At 35.5% G+C, this 20,086-nt stretch overlaps 1 protein-coding gene across 13 annotated transcripts in view; it reads right to left on the bottom strand.

Annotated features, from left to right (window-relative positions):
- LOC128253226 (protein amalgam) overlaps positions 1–20,086 on the bottom strand; it is a 508,116-nt gene that overhangs the window by 271,060 nt on the left and 216,970 nt on the right. For 11 of the 13 annotated variants that reach the window (XM_052981478.1, XM_052981473.1, XM_052981474.1 and 8 more), the window contains 2 exons: positions 11,618–11,803; positions 11,222–11,417 (listed from right to left, as the gene is read on the bottom strand). In XM_052981478.1, the coding sequence (XP_052837438.1) occupies positions 11,222–11,417; positions 11,618–11,803 (382 nt within the window). Of the gene's footprint in view, positions 1–11,221; positions 11,418–11,617; positions 11,804–11,865; positions 11,939–13,933; positions 14,024–20,086 lie in introns of those variants that run through there. The other 2 variants (XM_052981480.1, XM_052981484.1) reach the window with 2 other exon arrangements.

Raw genomic sequence — 20,086 nt, 5'->3', positions numbered from 1 at the left:
CGCGAAAATTTCCGTGAGTAATGTTCGTGGTAATTCCAAATTTTTATTACGCATCTCCTGAGCTTCCACAGATCCTATAAATGTCAAATTTTATTTAATAATAAGGATCTAAAAATAAATAAATTTAATAAAATTTATTTCACTTAATAATACTATAGAATATTTTCTAATTTAATCTACACTAATTTCGCTAATAACTTGTGATGCAAATATTTTCATAAAATGTTTACTATCCCTTAAATAATGTATATTTTTAACACATGAATATGTTAAAAACGCGAACATTTTATCTTATGATGAGGCAAAGAATGGAATTCGTGACTGCCAAATGACGGTCATTGTGACTGACGATCACAGACACATCTGTTCACAGATGCGTGCTGACGCACGAATGCACCAACACTGCTCCGAACAATACGGTTATAAAACCAACAGTGCAAAAAGTGCAGGTTATGCCAGGTTTTGAATTTAACATAATTTTTCACACGAGAAACCGTTGGAACTTATTCAGGATCTCCGGAATTATAACTAATTCTCTACAGACATACAAAAATATGGTAAAAAAAAAAAATTGTTAATAACAACTCACAAATGCACGTAATGATATTTCGAACAAAAAATATATTCTACATATCTTCAGAATTATTATCCACTGCGCTTTTAATGACAATTTCAGTCTAGCGCAGTCTAGATTACGGGCCGTAATCTCTCGCGTGGCGCGGGGACGGGCAAGTTTTTATGTGTGTGCCCACGGCTAGGTATTGAATATATCGACCCACCCTTTTGGATTGTGAACCTTAATCCATCTTTTGTAGAAAAGATGAAGATTTTTCTCTTTCGGTAACTTTCGATTTTTGAGGCCAGGAACAAAATTAAGTTTTACTTTAAGTAAAAAAATTAAAACCCTTAATAATCATATATTTTGAGTCTAATTTTTTTTTTCATCAAAAATAATGTTTATGCCCTAAGTTTTATAAAAAGACTTTAAAAAAAATGATTTTCATTAATGAAAATAGTAAAAATTGATTTTTAGTCGTTACCAAATAATTTTTACTTAAAGCAATAGCAGGCTCTGATCTTACGTTTTACGTCTTATGTAAGTTAACACCCAAAATAATACAATTTCCCAGACAGAAGAAAATAGTAAGCATCGATTGCACATCAAACAGCAAATCAATGCCCTTAATAATACAATTTCCCAAACCGAAGAAGAGAGCATTTAATGCACAACTAATAGCAAAGCCCTCAATAAAGTTCAAACGAACTTAGTCACGTGCGCTGAGCTTACACCTTTTAGTCAGCGATCGTGGGAACGCTGAACATCCAATTCAACTAGGTGCATACAATAAAAACAATAATTAAAATGCATTGGCCAATTACAATTAAGTTGGCCCAACGGCGACGACGAATAAGAACAGCAACCAATAATATGAAAGAACGTCAGCAGAAACATTAACAGCGGCAGAGACAACGGCAGCGATGGAGTGACGAGTAGCTATAATAAACAATTGTTTAACTTAAGTAAATTAGTTCTTAATCCAACTCAATAAAGAGAAGTTATTATATCAAAATCATAATCAATCTTTTAACTGGCGCCGGAACAGGGACCTGATTAAAGCCGCGAAAAGATAACAAGTTCCGCGTCTCGCGAAGTTCGGAAAGTAAAAAATTCTGACGTTTCGTTTTGAACCTCCGCCTAATCATTGAGAATCCCGAGACCCGGAAGTGCAAGTGTGCCGTTTAAAAAACGCCGCAAATTGTCTCTCCTGAAAAAAACAGGATTTGTACCTAGTGGAATAAACAGGCCATATTTATCGCCGTGATCCCTTTGGTATCCGTTCGAAGGGAACGTGTATTAAGGTACAGAGAAGGCCCCTTAGTAAACTTTAAAACGGAATCCGCCGAATCAGACATCACGAGAGCACGCCGAGATATGTTACTACTGTAAGAATAGTTTTAAGCGATCTATTAAAAACAAAAACATAAAAATTATTTAATTGGAAAATATTCAAAGAGCAAACAAGTTTTTCCCAAATAAAAAGTGTAGAAGACACATTTAAGTTATTAAAAAATACCCAAAATATAGGGAAAATAAAAATCCCCACTCAATAATTACAAAAAAATCCCACCGAACAAGATTTGGCAGACAGACTCGCGAGCCTTGCCGGACCCTCATCAGCCAGTACCACACAAATAAACCAACGAGTCATGACCAAGAGGGACATTGAGGAGAAAATAAAAACAGTCTTAAAGACAAATCTCAGCAGGAAATACTTAATACAAAAAGATTTTTTCAAATATACAGATTAAACAATTAAAAGAGATTTAACGCACAATCTTAGTGAGTTAGATAAATTACCAGACTTTTCAGAACACAAAAGTGAATATTCGTCATGGAAAAAATTGTCGAGGGGGTGTTAAAAATCTATGAAAACAGAATTGGTTCACCAAAATTTTATGGAATTCTTTTAGCAATCCGTTAGATAATTAATGGTTAAGCTGACGCAATTCTAGAATCCTATAATACCCCCTTAGACTGAACAGCTATTTCAAAATGTTTTACAGCGCATTTTGCCGACAAACCCGACTTAAAGACCTTAATATATCAACTCTATGCTCTTAACCAAGGTAACAATACTGTAGATGAATATTATCAGGCAGTTTATCAACAACTATCACTAATTCTGAACCAAATTGGCAGCTTATATGCCTCACAATCTCTGACAGCCATGCACAGGGAAAAAACCTTAGACAGTTTTGTCAGAGGCCTTATTGGAAAACTGGCACAATTGCTGGCCATTAAAGATCCACATGACTTAGGACACGCTCTACATTTATGCAGTCTGCTGGCTAACCAAAATGCTAGGAATAATCAGACACAAAAACTCCGTATTTAGGGAGGGCACCCATGCTACTACCCAAACTAGCCGTCAAACAAAATTTCCATCCGCATCTCTACCAAAACCCAAACCAATCTGGAAAACGCTCAATTACTCAAACTAAACAATTCAAATCTTATAGTCAACCTTATACAAACCAATCCGGTGCAGTAGCGCCCTGCACACCAAAACCTCCTCCACGACCACAACCGAAACCGTTACCTATGGACGTCAATCAGTCAGTTCGATCGCGTCATGTGAATTATATGAATAAACCGGCAAATAATGGTTATGCAGGGAAAAGACCTCTCAGCACCGCTTATGTCCCAAATAATAACAAGATGCCAAGACAGTTCCATATTCAACCAGAGACAGAAAGTACCGCACAGCAAAATTCAGATGAAGCTACATCAAGTTCAGAACAAGAGTATTATCAGTTGGTGGAAGAAAATAACGTTAACTAACTTCAGGAAGAATATGTATGGCAATGCGATAACGAACAACAAGAATACATAGATATGTCAGAACTATATTTTTTAGAAAAATGGTTCCTCACTACCTTACTTTAAAGTAACCACGGGGAAAGTAATCGACACGGGCTCTAATCAAAATTATATTTAAAATCAACTAGTACCAAATCCAAAGCCAAATGAGAACACTTTTCAGTTAGTTCAGTCGGTGGTAACGCTAAAATATCACAACACGCAATACTTAAGCTCGCTAATATTTCCGATACACCCATGAAATTTTTTTTACTAGACACACTGAAAACGTTCCATAGTATTTTGGGCAATGACACAATGAAAAGCCTATATATCAATTCTCGGAAAAAAAAACTCAAAATTTAAATTCACCAATTAGCGACACAAGCAGTAAACACAATTGGACCGCAAGTAAGGCATATGACCGAGTCAGAAAAATTAATAATAAAACTCCTCGTACAAAGTCACAAAATCCTCTTCGCAGATCCGGATTCAAAGTTAGCATACACAACTAAAGTAATAGGTGAGATCAGAACTTCATCAGATTCCCCAGTTTACGGAAAACATTACCCATACTCAATATCACTAAAACAGGAAGTAGAAAAACAAATAACAGAGATGCTAAGAGATGGTATTATAAGACCTTCAAGATACCATATAATGCACCAGTCTGGGTAGTTCCGAAAAAGTCCGGTCCGAAGAAAAAAGTACAGATTAGTAATTGATTATAGGAAACTTAAAGAAGTTACTATCTCAGATCGGTATACCATTCCCGAAATTGGAGATATTATTACACAGCTTGGGGACAACAAGTATTTTTCGGTATTAGATCTTAAGAGTGGTTTTCACCAAATACCATTGAAAGATACAGACATAGAAAAAAAAAGCATTCGCGGTAAATGGCGGAAAATATGAATTTGCGAGAATCCCATTCGGTTAAAAAATTCCCCATCCATTTTTCTAAGAGCATTAGATAGATTTTAGTTAATTTTTTTCAAAAACGAAGAAGAAACAATATAAGAAAATGGAGTAAAAACCAACATAGATAAAATAAAAGCGATTACAAAATTTGCAGTTCCAAAAACAATAAAAGATCTCCATTCCTTTTTGGGCATGACAGGTTATTATAGGCGGTTCATAAAAGATTACGCGAAAATAGCAAAACCCCTAACCATCCTTCTAAGAGGCTAAGAATATCCAAGACCAGCATTCGAGAAACTTAAAAATACTCTCGTATCCAGGGAGGTAACCCTTGCCTATCCAAATTTCTGAAAAGAATTCAAATTGACTACTGACGCTTCAAGTTACGCAATAGGCGCAGTATTGAAACAAAATCGTAGGCCAATAACGTTCATTTCGCGCACCCTGTAAAATACTGAAGAATAACTACGCAACTAACGAAAGATAGATGCTCGCGATCGCTTGGGCGCTCCAATGTTTCAGACATTATCTTTACGGGTATTAAAAGTGGTAATATACACGGATCACCAACCCTTGAGTTTTTCTAATAGCGTAAATAACCATAACGCTAAGCTTAAACGCTGGAGAGACCTCATTGGCGAGTATTACCACGAGATCAGGTACGAGCCCGGAGTAGCTAATGCAGTAGCGGAGGCGTTGTCCCGAGCCCCCGCGGAAATTAATTCAATCAGCTCCTCAGCATCAGGCCATAGCGACGAAAGCTAGTCACACCACCTCATATTTTCGGTAGAAGCTCCAATTAACGTATTTAAAAGCCAATTATTTCTACTGACTGCCGATACAGATTCCTATAGTTTAGAAATACCATTCCTAACATTCCACAGACACATAATTAAACAAAAATCTTACTCAGAAAAAAAACTTATTGTAATTTTAAATAGTAGACTTGACCCTAAGCTTATAAACGGAATCATTACATCCGAAGAGGTAATGGGAAAAATAAATAAAACGAAATAGACGATGTAACTTCGGAATCCCAACAAAACGAAATAATTATCCTCGAACATAAACGAGCCCATAGAGATGCAAATAACAAATTACAAATTACAAATTGCTCCGTACTCATCGACAAGTCACGGACAAATAGAGAGATTTCATTCAACCCTATCCGAAATCATACGGTGTCTTAAAAAAGACAACGGGAGTTCAGTAATATAATAAATCGATCCATTGGTAACAAAAGTTAAGTAAGACCGTTAGACATATTTTTCAGAAGCACAATCTCCAGTTCAGCAGAAACATAGAAAAAAACGAGAAGAAATAAAACAGAAAATTAAATATAAGCAAACAGCCGACCTCGAATACCACAATCAAGGAAGAATATTACCAAAATTTTTTAACCAGGCGAAACTGTTCACGTAAAAATAGATCAAAGGCTAGGAACTAAACTTACATAAAACGACCACGATTAAAACACAAACCGGATTAGCCGCTAACCAAGACGGAACAGTTAAAATCATCCTCATCTTTAAGCTACAAAGCTTTGAAGAAACTCTGGCAAAGTTAGAAGAATCATTTCATTCACTCACCTCATCTCAACCATTGAAATCATATCTTCTATGAACTATAACAGATCCAAACTGATTTACGCATGCTCCAAACTCAAAAAAGACTAAAAAGGGCAATAAGGGAAACAGGTAGAAATGGCTGGCAGGATCACCAGATCACCACGACTATCAGATCTTAGAAGATTAGATAAATGAGCAGCTAGAAAACAACAATAGACAAGTAGTTATTAACAGATTAGTTAATTAAAAAATTAACCAACTTACTAATGCTACTAATGCAATGTTGAAAGTTACCCAGAGCTCGGAAGAAATTGTAAATCAGAAAACAAATATTTTAAAGTATAAAGAAGAAATAACTAACATAAGAAGAAATAATCAACATAATATACGCAATTACATGGACCAAATCTAACACAACAAATTCATTTTTACTTACGAACACAGAAACCAAAATAGTGGAGGAAATTTTAAAAAGAAAAAAACTTATTTTTTAACATAGAAGAATTATAGGAATTTGCTCGAATCAAGTTAGCCACAAATGACAACGACCTTATTTACATTATTAGCCTCCCAACCATTAAATCAGATAATTGTAGAACTTTAAAACTTCATGCAATAAAAAAAGCCCAAATAATCAATGATATAAAATTTTAAAATTATTTAGAATGAAAGACACAATTATTTGAAATAATTAAACCTTGTGAATCCTATAATGATAAGACAAATTGTAATTCAGAAAAATTGTTAGATTTAAGCAATGATACTGGCGTAAACGCTCTCTTGAACCTTCGAAAATCAGAAAGTAATCAGAATGGAAAAATTTGATGTTTTTCAGCATATTTCGCGCAATATATAAGCTATTGACATGAATCTTTCCCAATCGTATTATTTTATGCACACCTTAATCAGGGTAAAAGAGCGTGCCTATCGGACGTTTATATGCTGTAGCTCCATAAGAACAATAGGGTGAAATCGGATTAAATTTTACGTTTTTTAGCATATCTGGCGTATATATGCTTTTAACATGAATCTTCCCAAATCTTTTTTTATGCAAAACTTTTCATCCTATAGCTCCCATAGGAACAATAGGGTAAAATCGGTTAAAAATTTATGTTTCTCAGCATATTTCGCGCAGTATATAACCTGTTGACATGAATCTTTCCAAATCGTATTTTTTATGCATACCTTACGCGTGTCGATCGGACGCCTATATCCAATAGCTCATATAGAAACAATAGGGTGAAATCGGATAAATTTTTTAGCTTATTTCGCTCATTATACAAGTTATTTACATAAATCTTTCCAAATCGTATTTTTTATGCATATTTTGATCAGGGCAAAAGCTCGATTCGTTCGGACGTCTATATACTATAGCTCCCATAGGAACAATCGGGTATAACAGATAAGCTCCCATAGGAACAATAGGGTGAAATCGGTTAAGATCTGATGTTTTCAGCATATTTCGCGCAGTATATAAGCTATTAACATGAATCTTTACCCTCGAACACAAACGAATAGAGATGCAAAAGAGAACAAATTACAAATTTTGAAGAATTTTTTTTTTCCACAACTTACCAAGAAAATCCAAGCAATAGTTCAAGCCTGTAAAATTTTTAAAGGATCAAAATGCGATAGACACCCCCCAAAAGGGGAAAGCCAACCGACCCCTATTTCCAATTGCCCAGGAGAAATTATTATTAATATCGGGGTGTCCAGTGTACCGCGACCTATAAGATCTATTGTACCCCCATTCAGAGCCTACAGCTCAGATATCAACCCACTTCCTCGAATAAAGTCGAGGAGTTTTAGTGGGTTGATTCTTACTAGGAGCTCAGGTGTAAGAGTTCTGGTTCCTAAGATTTTACATCTTATGCTTGCTAACGCCGGACAGTCTGCAATGATGTGTCTAGAGGTTTCGTCCTCTATGTCGCAGAATCTGCAAGTTCCACTGCTGGTTATTCCCATCTTACCTAGGTGACTTTTCAGTCTACAGTGCCCGGTTAGTAATCCGGTAACGATCCTAAGTGAGTTTTTCCCCAGTTGAATAAGTTCCTTGAACCTCTTCTTGTTATAGTTAGGAGGAGAAATAGTTCACATAGATATTTATATTACCGAAAAACATAGAGTCTTAACGGGAAGTGACAAGTTTTAAAAAAAATATTTTCAAGTAAAAATTGTAGAGTCAAGATGCGGTGTCTCAAAAAAGACAACGGGAGCATATCATTTGAGGATTTAATCTTTAAAGCAGTTCAGGAATATAAGAAATCGATACGTTCTGTAACAAAAGAAAGACCCACATAAAATTAAACATATAAACAAAATAAAAATAGACAAAAGGTTAGGAACTAAACTTACGCCTAGATACAAGGCCGAGCAAGTAGCGGAAAGTTAAACGACGACCATTAAAACACAAACCGGAAAAATCACTTATAAAAATAATATAAGAATATAATAACTACAGTCCTCGACTATTCCAATTCACAAATCATCTCACTCGAAACCGGGTTAGCGGCTAAACAAGACGGAACATTTAAAATCATCCACATCTTTAACCTACAAAGCTATGAAGAAACTCTGGCGAAGGTAGAAGAATCATTTCATTCACACACTTCATCTCATCCATTACACCCATATCCAAACGGATTTACGCATACTCCAAACTCAAAAAAGACAAAAAAGGGCAACAGAAGCAATAGGTACTGCATGGAAATGTCTGCAGGATCACCAGATCACCACGACTATCAGATTTTAGAAGGTAAGATAAATGAGCAGCTAGAAAACAACAATAGACTATTAGTATTTAACAGATTAATTAATCAAAAAATTAACCAACTTACCAATGCTACTAATGCAATGTTAAAAGTTACCCAGAGCTCGGAAAAAATCGTAAATCAGAAAGCAAATATTTTAAAGTATAAAATTCAATTAATAAAAGAAGAAATAACAAACTTAATATACGCAATTACATGGGCCAAGTCTAACACAATACACATTTGTACTTACGAACACAGAAACCATAAAAGTGGGGGAAATTTGAAAAAAAGAAAATAACATATTTTTTAACATAGAAGAATTATTGGAATTTTCTCAAATCAAGTTTGCCACAAATGGCAACAGCCTTATTTACATTATTAGCCTCCCAACCATTAAATCAGATAATTGTAGAACTTTAAAACTTAAAGCAATAAAAAAAGCCAAAATAATCAATGATATAAAATATTAAAATTTTTTAGAATGTAAGAGACAATTATTTGCAATAATTAAACCTTGTGAATCCTATAATGATAAGACAATTTGTAATTCAGAAAATTTGTTAGATTTAAGCAATGATACTGGCGTAAACGCTCTCTTAAACCTTTGAAAATCAGAATGTAAGATAATCAACGATCAACATATACCGGATTTTGAAGAAATACTACCAGGCACCATTCTGCTGAACAACTTTAATAGACCAGTCTCACTAGATGAAAAACTTCTACAACTGCAAGGCTCTTGCATAATACAATATCGTAACGACGGTAACAATTGGCGAAACCATCTTTAAGTCAAGGGAAATCAATGTAGTCAAACCAGAACCTTCGTTATTCAAACTATTAGCAGAAAAGACTAAGTACGAGGAAGTTCTCTCACTACAAATGGTCAAGGAACTCAACATTAACAACATTAAAGCGCTGGAAAAATTAAGAAGCAAGGCAACTATAGAATCTTCCGTTAGCTACGGATCCGCCATCATCCTACTACTACTTATAATAATCAATCACGGAACTCATACGAAGCCGTAGGTCAACGGAAAATACACCAGCTTCCGTGCCAGAAAAGCAAGAAAAGCCCACGCATTCCGGACCTTTACTCTACTACGTTGCGACCGAGGACATTCGCATTTAAGGAGGGAAATAATACAATTTCCCAGACAGAAAAAAAGAGTAAGCAAGTAAGTAAGAAACATCAACAGCGGCAGAGACGGCGGCAGCGATTGAGCGACGCGTAGCTATAAAAAACAATTGTTTAACCTAAGTAAAGACACAACGAAATGCATTTGAAGAGTTGCCTTGTTTTGAATCCAGTTGTCACCAGCTCTACCCAGATACCAAGAGTTGAATGCCAGTGCAATTGGAATAGCCGGAGTACTGCTACACTGTGGAGGTGATAAGCTGAAGCCAATTGCCTATTATAGCCGCGCAACTTCAAAACCGGAGAAAAACTACCACAGTAACGAGTTAGAGGCTATAGCAGTATTTGAGACATTGGAAACAAGAAAGGAAGCAAACTTTGACAAGCCGAATTATATATACCCTTGCAGCTGTTCATGTCTATATGGTTAACAACATATGACAGCTGTATAATATCGTTGTACGATAGTAATAAAATTAAAACCGTAATTTTAAAATAATAAACCATTGCCATGTTTCACAGCATTTTAAGTTTTATTTTTATTTTTTATTTTAAAGTTTTATTTTGTTGCCTACTCCCTTAAAAAATATATAACGACAATAATCAATTTATATCATGTTATTAATAAAATAGTTATTTTTACATCCTTGGGGTATGGTTGGCTATGGTGCATGTTTGAAAAACAGCGAAGTTATAATTTTATTTCATATATATATTTTTCCGAATGTTCCCATGGGACATATAAGATATAGTTCAGTTTTCATGAAACTAAAACCGTAACTCTGAAATATTAAGCCAGTAATAGTAATAATATCAAAAAGAATATAATTTCAAATCCCTATTTAAACAAAACTAAAATCGAAATTCTGAAACATTTAACTAGTACTATATCTTAAAGAGTTTGTATATTTTTTTAAGGCTTTTAGATGTTTTGTTTGAAAGTGAATTTGTGTATTCTTTTTTTGACACAATGCAGACATAGAGAAACCAGCTTTTGCGATTAAAAACCAAGGTAGAACTTTTTAAGCAAGTTCCCCGACTATTAGATACCCGTTACTCAGCTAACAAACTACAAACTAAATATTTCCTCACAAAAACAATCGGTGAGTTTTTTTGAATTATTATTGGATTTTTATTTTTGCGTAATCAAAAGTTTAAAATTTTAAAAATATCTTGTAAAAATAGTTTTTGAATGACATGGTCTAGGTAGCAGTCCTGCCAACTCAAATTTATCCCGAAATGATAGGCCCGCGAATTTTAAATTGAACGATTTTTTCCACAGTAGTACATACTTTATAGGGTCGGAAACGGTTCTGTCTACCAGTTACATACTTATTAACGATTACAATATATACTTTTACTCTTCGAGTAACGTGTATAATAACAAACAAAAATTATGCGATCTTAATATTAAACAAAATGAATACCCTCTGAAAGTGTTCATAAAAAATTTATTATTTTTGTATCTTAGCATATTAACCTTGTTTATCTCTGCTTTCCGCTCGAAGGATAATTTCCTTTCCGGATTCACGCCGCCACTGAACCTTTGGTTTTGGAACACCAGTCGCACTGCATACAAGTGAAATACTTCCACCCTCTGTACTGGCTCCTTCCTCTAGATTATGTTCTGGGTGGTTTAAAATATCTGGCGGCACAACAACATCTAGGAATCCAGACTGCAAAACAAACTATGTATAAGATCCAAACTGCGCAGTGACAATTTTGCAATGAAAAAGAGAACTCTAAAGGTTTCCAGTGGCTTAACATGCATTATCTGGAACACCCTTAAAAATTTCTGGTCCAGGTGAACTCGTTGTCCTGTCTATACATAGACTTTTGATACATAAACCAAAAGATGGAAAGGAGATGCACTTACAAGGCTCTTCATGGGATCTGTATTAACTTGGCACATGTAGCTGCCGGAGTCATTTATCTGTACTCGAGATATGTGAAGTTTCCAGGTGTTGTGGCCATTGTGTGTCACTGTTAGTCTTGGATTTAGGGAGACCATGTGTGTGTGTATCCCAAGAATTGCTTTTGAATCAGATTTAATCCATGCCACCTGAAATTATAATAATATGGGAATTAATGTGTGTTTGATGTCCTATATTTGTACTTTCATACTTGTAACTTAAAAAAAAGTGAAGATAAAACCCAGCGAGTCTCTTTCACCTTCGTACTTTTAAAGCAAAACACCATTTGTCAAACTACGTGAAACACTTAATAACAAAGGAGAAGAAACAATCTGAAATAAAATATACAAATCTTAAAATATATTTTTATTATTTGTATACTTTTCTAATAGATAGCGGTAAGAGTCTCGTGCAATCTAATTTCGATAACTCGAGATTTATTTATCTTTGTAGCTATATAATAAATATAATAGCCAATACACTTGCTTTGAGTTGCACTGATGTTATTGGTTTTTTGATGGAAGTTCAAATACAATAGTAATGCAAGTTAAGAAGCTTGTTTAATCAAGTTTTGTTAGCTTGCCGAAGTTTGCTTCCTTTTATGTTTTCTTCTCCTGTAGTAAATTTACAATAAATAATATTCAGTACTTATTGGCTGGCGGCAGTTTATCAAAAAGCGCTATCAGCTTAAAAATTATTTTTTGTAGTCCAGTTTGCTTTATAATATTTATAGTTTTATTTTCAATCCTATTTTTATTACAAATTTATTTTAAAAAGTTTTTAAAAAGCATTTAATTAGCCTTGGTATTTCAGACCGGTTTGTCGGAAACTCCAATTAATAATCAAAATATTAATTTTTAGATGCAATTTCGCTCGTTGATGTATCGGCCTCGTTAAGATATAATATTGACGAACGACGTTTTTATACCAAAACTGCCTAATATTTGTTATAAGTTCTGGCAGTTTCTGTTCAACTAATTTAAATTCATTGCCTATTATGATTTATCCATAACCGTATAGACTGAGAAAAATTGGTCTCATGTATGAGCCCAAACATGAAATATCCTAAGCCCATGGGGAACTTTCGTGTGGACTTTCGAAGAACTTAAAACAGTTCGCAAGTCTGTAGCTTATCGAAGATTGTTTGTATGAAAGTATGATTTATTTAGCGGAACACCAAACATAAGACAATTTGAATATATATTTTTGCAAAAATGTATGACTATTTCGTAGTGCCTATGTGTTTAAAATATATATATTTTTTTTTGTGGGATCTTGACAAGGTTATTAAATTTATTTTCATCAGATTTTAAATATAAATAAATATATATATATGTATGTATATATATATATATATATATATATATATATATATAAACATATATATATATATATATATATAAACACATTATATTCAGTTAAACTGTCTTATGTTATGAACGTCTTTAATATTTCATCTTTCATATTTCCGCAAAAAAAAAAACAAAAACAAACAAACAAAGAAGTCCAAAAAGTTCGCTTTTATACATTTTTTAAAATTTTTTTTATTTTCAGAAGATGATTAATGTTTAAAATGTTGTTAAAAGTTTAAGATAAGTGACAAATCAAATTAATTAGTCATTATTTATTTTAAATTCAGGGTTTCAGTTTAAATCCATGTTTTATGTTTTGCTTTTTACTTTTAATTTAATTTAATTGATCGCTAAAAGTTTTTCAACTATTTCAACTATACCTGGGAATTAAAGAAGTTAAAATTCTTTTTGGTGTTGTTGTTGTCTATTTACCACATGGTGTGGTAACATTTGTGAAATACAAAAATAGTATACACATAAATCTGCGCAGTAAAAAAAGATTGGGATTCGATCGAGCGAAATGGCAGGAACAACTACTCCGGCGCCAAACAGTCGATCAGAATCTTGGATTTAAAAGAGAAGGTTCCCGAAAATTATATCTTTGCTCAAACAGAATTAACTGCACAAGCTAATAGCCTGAGTGATGGTCAGGCTAACCAAGTCATAGTTATAGCATTCCGTTTGGTGAACATGTGTAAAAGGGGGCGGGCAACCTTGGCTCTCAAAGGGACGCGGGAGTTACCGTATCGGTACCCCCGCCTAAACCGCCCCGAGCTACCTCGCATTTGGACGATGACCGGCAGCTAGCCGTTTATCGCTCCAAATAACATTCCGCTAGAATCGCATTGTTAGCAAGAGACAGGATGTTGGTGAGCACTCGCTCGAGCAATGACACATACAAAAATTTGTTAGCATTTAATTATTTACATTATTGTAACACACATAAAGATTTCCGGGCTGAGGTTCTAAGCGGACCAACATGCCACAATAAAAATAACTTTGAATTTGGCTACTGAACTGAACAGTGTTTAATTTTGAATAAATATACACTAAATTTTAAGTTCAATTTACATTGAATTGAACTTAAGGTTTACGCTACCGCATATCACGATGAATTGATAATTAACTGGCGCAGCCGGTCACCTCAGCTGCAAGAGTAAAGAGAACATGTAGATGTGAAAGAGGCCAAGAAGAGTACAAACTATGAATATTGCAAGGCTGGCAGAAATGAGAGGAGAAGAGGGGTAGAGAGGGGTGTACGAGCCAAGGTTTGATGCAACTCAGTCGAGCCAATATGGTTACCAACAAGTTTGAGATGGATGTCCGATGCAACGAACGTCGCCGAGTAAATACCCTGAATTTCATTATGCGGCTCAAAAGAAGGAAGTGCGTGAAAAGAAAAATCACAGGGTGACTTTCCTGGCTGAAATAACTGCATCGCGTTGGAATTTTACTTAGATTCAGCACGGTGAATTGTGAGAAGAAGATGTGAAAATAGCGGATAAATAAATTTTATGACGTTACTCATAGGATGGGACTGTGCGAAGAATCGAATACAAATCACAGGGTGACTGTCCGCTCGTGGCTGAAATAACTGCATCGCGCAGGAATTTTGTTTAGCTTCAGCGCAGTGATTTGTAGAAAGAATATACAAAAATAAAAATATATGTAAATCTTATGATGTGGCTTGTAGGATGGAAGTGTGTGGAAAGTTTAGAGACAAATCACATGGTGACTGTCCGCTCTTGGCTGAAATAAGTGCATCGCGCAGGTAGTTTGCTTAGCTTCAGCACAGTGATTGGTGAAAGGCAAGAATATATATTTTGGGAATGAAAGTATACATATTATGGGAGAAAAATATGAGAAAAAACAAAGGAGAAAGAAAATAAATCATGAGCTTTGACGCCATTGCATCGCGCAAAGGTGCTCAGAATAGAAAAAAAATAGAGAAAAAGATAATGGTTATGTTTACATTTTGACGCCACTGCATCGCGCAAGGGTGCTCAGAATAGGAAAAAGAGAAAAAGAAGAGAATGGTCAGGCATCGCGCAACGGCGGCCAGAATGAGAAAAAAGAATGAGATAAAAAAAATAATTAACTTAAACACAATACACTTCCAGAGCTATTCGAAAAAATAAATTATTATATTTTATAAACAAAATAGCCAACAAAAAATTTTTCTGTATTTAATAATGACCTCCAAGAATTTATTTTACAAGATTACACCGAACATATATACGGAGAAAGAAGAGGTAAGAGTATTTAAGAAGCTGAAACTCTTATTAAGTGATACCAAATATATTAAAGTAAAATAGGGCCAAAGTAGAATTTTTAAAAAAGGAAACGGAGAAATAGATGTTAAGCTCAAACAGGGTTAAGGAGTCACTGAGGCCATTGACTAGAGGTAGAGGTAAACTTAGGTACAGGCAGAGGCTACAACATCACGTACGGCAGGAAATAGAAATAAAGTAGTCAGGTTGGAGGATCAGTTAGTAGGCCATCAGCCGACGATCGATATGTTAGGAGGAATAAAGCTTACGGACGTCATAAGGTTAATGCATGTGTATGAAGGAAGCGCAGAGAAACTTAATGAACTCATATTAAATGCTGAAGATATTCTAATGATGATTAGAGGGAGCAGACCAGACTCCCATGGGGCTTCTAGTATTGAGGCAAATAATAAACAAAATTCAGGGAAAGGCAGATAACGCGACTAAACTGGGACCAGATCAAACACTTTTTAATCAATCATTTTGCGGCAAAAAAGAACGGAACCAGAGTTGAATCATTTTGAAAACAAAAAGCTGTCGGTAGAAGCATTCTATGATGAAATATCTAACACGCATAAAGCCTTATGTTATATCATCAATAGGACGCAGACTGACCTTACGGCCTTACAGACAAAAAATAAGTTTTTTGAGGCAACCTGCTTAAAGTTCTGTTCGGGGTAGGGAGCCGAACACATTGTTTAAGGCTTACGAAATAGCTATCCGAGAAAGGGACATCTGTCTGAGGATACGGGAAGTTAATATGTCAAATAACCCCTTTAACTCTGGAAACTACGGCAAACAATAATATCAGGGATACAATAATTATTACTCAAGAGGAAATACTGGGTTTAACAACCGGTTCAGGCAACAAGGAATGCTGGGTGCTAATAGACGAGAGACTTACAAATGAAATAGGGATAAGACAAGTGGTAATAGGCGTCAGGATTACCAGTCAACTGGGAGTAGTTCGAGCCTCAACAGACGGGCAATTATGCCGAAACAGGAGGTAGCAGAATGCTCCCCGTCAGGTTCGAGAAACGCAAAACAATGGCAGTCCGGACATTCGAGAAGGGGACAAGTTAATACAATAGAGAAGGAGGCTCACCAAGAGCTTAGTAACAACATAGATGAAGAGGATTTTCGCCAGAGCGCCTCGGGAAGCACTAGGGGTTCATAAGAAAGGATACCCATAAGACAGTGTTACCCTACATCGTAATCAATGGGAAAGGGAAAGATGCACTGAATCTATTAGTTGATTCTGGGGCTAAGAATTAGTATTTAAAACCTGAGTTAATAAAAGAGGATCGATAAGTAATACTTAAGAAGCCTTTAGTTATTAAAACACTAATAGGGAGCCATGGTATAGATGAGAGCATCAAGGGCGTTAAATTTCAAGAATTTGATATTGAAACCTTCGATTTCTACTTATTTAATTTTTAATTTTTATTTTAACGGATTATTGGGTATGGACATACTTAGAAGAATAGGTGCTAAGTTAGATCTAGAAAATTTATTTTTAGAAACAAGGAATAGAAAGATTCCGGTCCAACTGAGAGCGAATAGGGTTACAGAGGTGCACCTATTGGAAGAGGCATACAAAAAATGATAACACTATCTTTTACAGTAAACAACTGGGCATTAAATACAACGGATTTGGAAAAATGAGTGCAGATTACTGGTGGTATCTACCAAGCAAAAAAAGGATAGGCACAACTAGAGGTGGTCAACAGCAAAAGAAAACTATTCTTGGAGGCACCATTGGCAGTTATACCATATCACAAGGATAACTTTGTAGAAATGGAAATGATAGCGCCATTGGAGCGAAACTCCGATATCGAATTGAATTTAATAGATAGCGACGACACTGAGGTGGCGCAAGCCACCGGTGTTACGCACTCAATTTCAACGACGGATGAAATTCCGATATTTAAGAAACCAGATGGATATGGATTTAAGCAAAGAGATGAGATACAAGAGTTTTTAGAACAGGAGGTCATCAGGCATAGTCACTCACCATGAAGTGCACCAGTTTGGTTGGTACCAGGAAAACAGAAGTGGCGATTGGTATTGGATTTTAGGAAGCTTAACGAGAAGACGGTGTAAGTCAGATACCCAACTAGCATCAGCAAGGTACTTGATAAACTGGGTAAGGCAATGTATTTTTCGGTTTAGGTTTAGCAAGTGGGAACCACCAGGTCGAAATGGAAAAGAAGGACATTCCGAAAACTGAATTTACGACTGGAAATGGGCACTTTGAATACGTGAGGATGCCGTTTGGGCTAACAAATGCCCCGGCCACTTTTCAGAGAGTAATGAGTAATATTCTGGGAGAGTTAGTTGGAAAGATCTGTTTAGTATACATGGACGATATAATAGTTTATTCACCAACATTGCAGAGCCACATGCAGGACATGAAAACGTTAGCAACAAATTGTTATCGATGACGAATATATTCGGACTTTGAACACTGCAAGACCCTGTTATGTAATGACCCCCTCCTAAGATACCTAGATTTTGCAAATCCATTTATATTGACCACAGTGAATGACGCATAGCATTTGGCAGCAAAGCCTTGAACACTTCCGACCGTACTTGTTCGGTCACAATTCACAATAGTCACAGATCACAGATTAACAATAGCGAGTTGGATTCTAATCAATCTACGTGTGCTGATGCTGACCATACGGGAGTAGGTTCCGAAGAAAGAATTCAAGTGACAGAGAAGCCACTGACTGATTTAAATATTCAAATAATAATCTAGATTGGGCCGGACTCAAATAGCACGGTAATATAATCCGTTAGAAACTAGACTAGTGATAACTGAAACAAATTTCCAAGGAGTATAAATTTCAAAAATTATGAAGGAACTATTAAAGCCACATAAAATGTGTGCGATTTTTGCCTCAGATGGAATCTTTAAAGAAATAGAAAAATCTTTTAAAGCATATTTTAATAAGAGTGTATTATACTAAGTAGTGAGGTGCCTAAAGTTCAATTATATTCAATTTTATTCAATTTTAGCGCGGCGCTACAAGCATATGCTTAGTGTTAATGCATTACTATATGTTTGCGCACTCAGCGCTTGTATTTAAATCACTAGTTGTAGGGCGAGAGCGGGAGCCAATAAAGCTTTCGTCTGTTCGCTCTTGCGAATTCGCCCCGTCTCTCGCCACCGTAGCATAAGTTAGGTTCTAAGAGAAATTATTGAAATATAATTGTGAGTGATCCATCGAACATCATCGTAGCCACTCCTTTTCGTCGCGCTTTCGACATAGTTTCACAATTTTTCGCAAATTAAAATCGTCTCGAACTACTGCGTTCACAAAGTTTTCGCGTTGTTAATACAAAATAGTATTAAATTTTTCATGGTGACCCCGACGTGATCAGCAGTAGAGTTCGCGAGTTTTAATTTTTTTTGTCGGTGAAAACTATAAACAATACCAACAACAACCAATTTATTCGTGTCGGTTCGGCCAACAAATTAAATTCAATAATTTCGTCGCTGGAAATTTTCTGCCGTTCTTGAAGTTGCGCCTGACGTTTCGGCAATTTTAATTGCTCAATTTGCTGCTGCCGCCAATGGAAGACAAAAAGGAAGTTGCAATTATCAAGTCGGCCATCCAGGTATAGAGTGCCAAAAGTTGAAAGTTAATCTGTGGCGTTTTGTCAATTGTGTTTTGGCCCATCTTTCAACTTTTTGCATTCGTGTAAAAATCGGTAGATAGTGAGCATTCTAACCAAGAAATAAAAATTTGCATGTACTAACAACCAAAATTCTACAATAAACATAATCTATTTCGAATTATACATATGTGAATCGCTTTGGCCAAAGAACAAGCAATAAAATACTCGTCGTCGACCCAATTAGTGCGAACTTAATTCCCCCAACTTTCGTCGTAGTGAGCACCAATTTAGGGTATAAATAAAAATAGCTGGAAAAAAAAAAAAAAGTGCAAATTGTAAAAATTGAAGCTCTCAGAAAATTAGCGGCAATAACTTTCGCTGCAGTTTGTACGAACATTTCCCGCGCTTTTCAGATTTTTCCCGCGCTTTTCCAATTTTCCGCGCTTTTCATAATTTTGCGCGCATTTTGGCATCAGGCTTATATATTCGTTGCCCTTAGTTATCGGTCAGTGTATCATTCTCCGTTAGCATCTGCATAGGAAGAACCGCTAGCCGCGTACACATACACACGCACACCGACACCGCTGCCGCTATTTCGAGTTATCTTTTGTCGTTTTCGTTCTCGATCGCTGCAGCAGTGCAATTTTCGGTCTGCCTAAACGTTTGTTCGTTTTGTCGGTACGCTTGAGCTTGAGCGGTAACTCCCCTACAGTGCGTGCGTGCGGCATATACTGTCGCAGGGTTTATATAAAAAAAAAATATAAAAACCCTATTTAGATTTTTCGCTGTAATTCTCTCGGCACTTAGCTCCCTTACACCGTGTGCGATCGTTGATTTTATTTTATTATTTAACAAAAAAAAAAAAAATAATTTAATAAAAATAAATATTTAACACCTCTTCGATACCAACTAAATAAATACAAATAAACGCAATGGCAACTAAGGATATCGAAGAGCTTAAACATCAACGAGAGGTTTGCATGAAAAGTATTAACCGAACTTATCGCCACTTAAAAGAAGCTAAATTATCTATAAATCCGGTCGAGCTTGAGTGTCGATTAGAGATTCTAAATACGCACATTGAAAATGCTTCACTTTTGCAAAACCAAATAGAAGTGAAAGATACAAAAGATGTATACCTCGAAGAGTTGGAAGAGAGGGCCGTAATGACAAAGTCATTGCTGAT

The sequence above is a fragment of the Drosophila gunungcola genome, assembly GCF_025200985.1.
Source record: "Drosophila gunungcola strain Sukarami chromosome 2L unlocalized genomic scaffold, Dgunungcola_SK_2 000007F, whole genome shotgun sequence".
Taxonomy (NCBI): domain Eukaryota; kingdom Metazoa; phylum Arthropoda; class Insecta; order Diptera; family Drosophilidae; genus Drosophila; species Drosophila gunungcola.
Note: the sequence above shows the minus strand (reverse complement) of the source record. Positions and strands in the feature narration are given on the sequence as shown.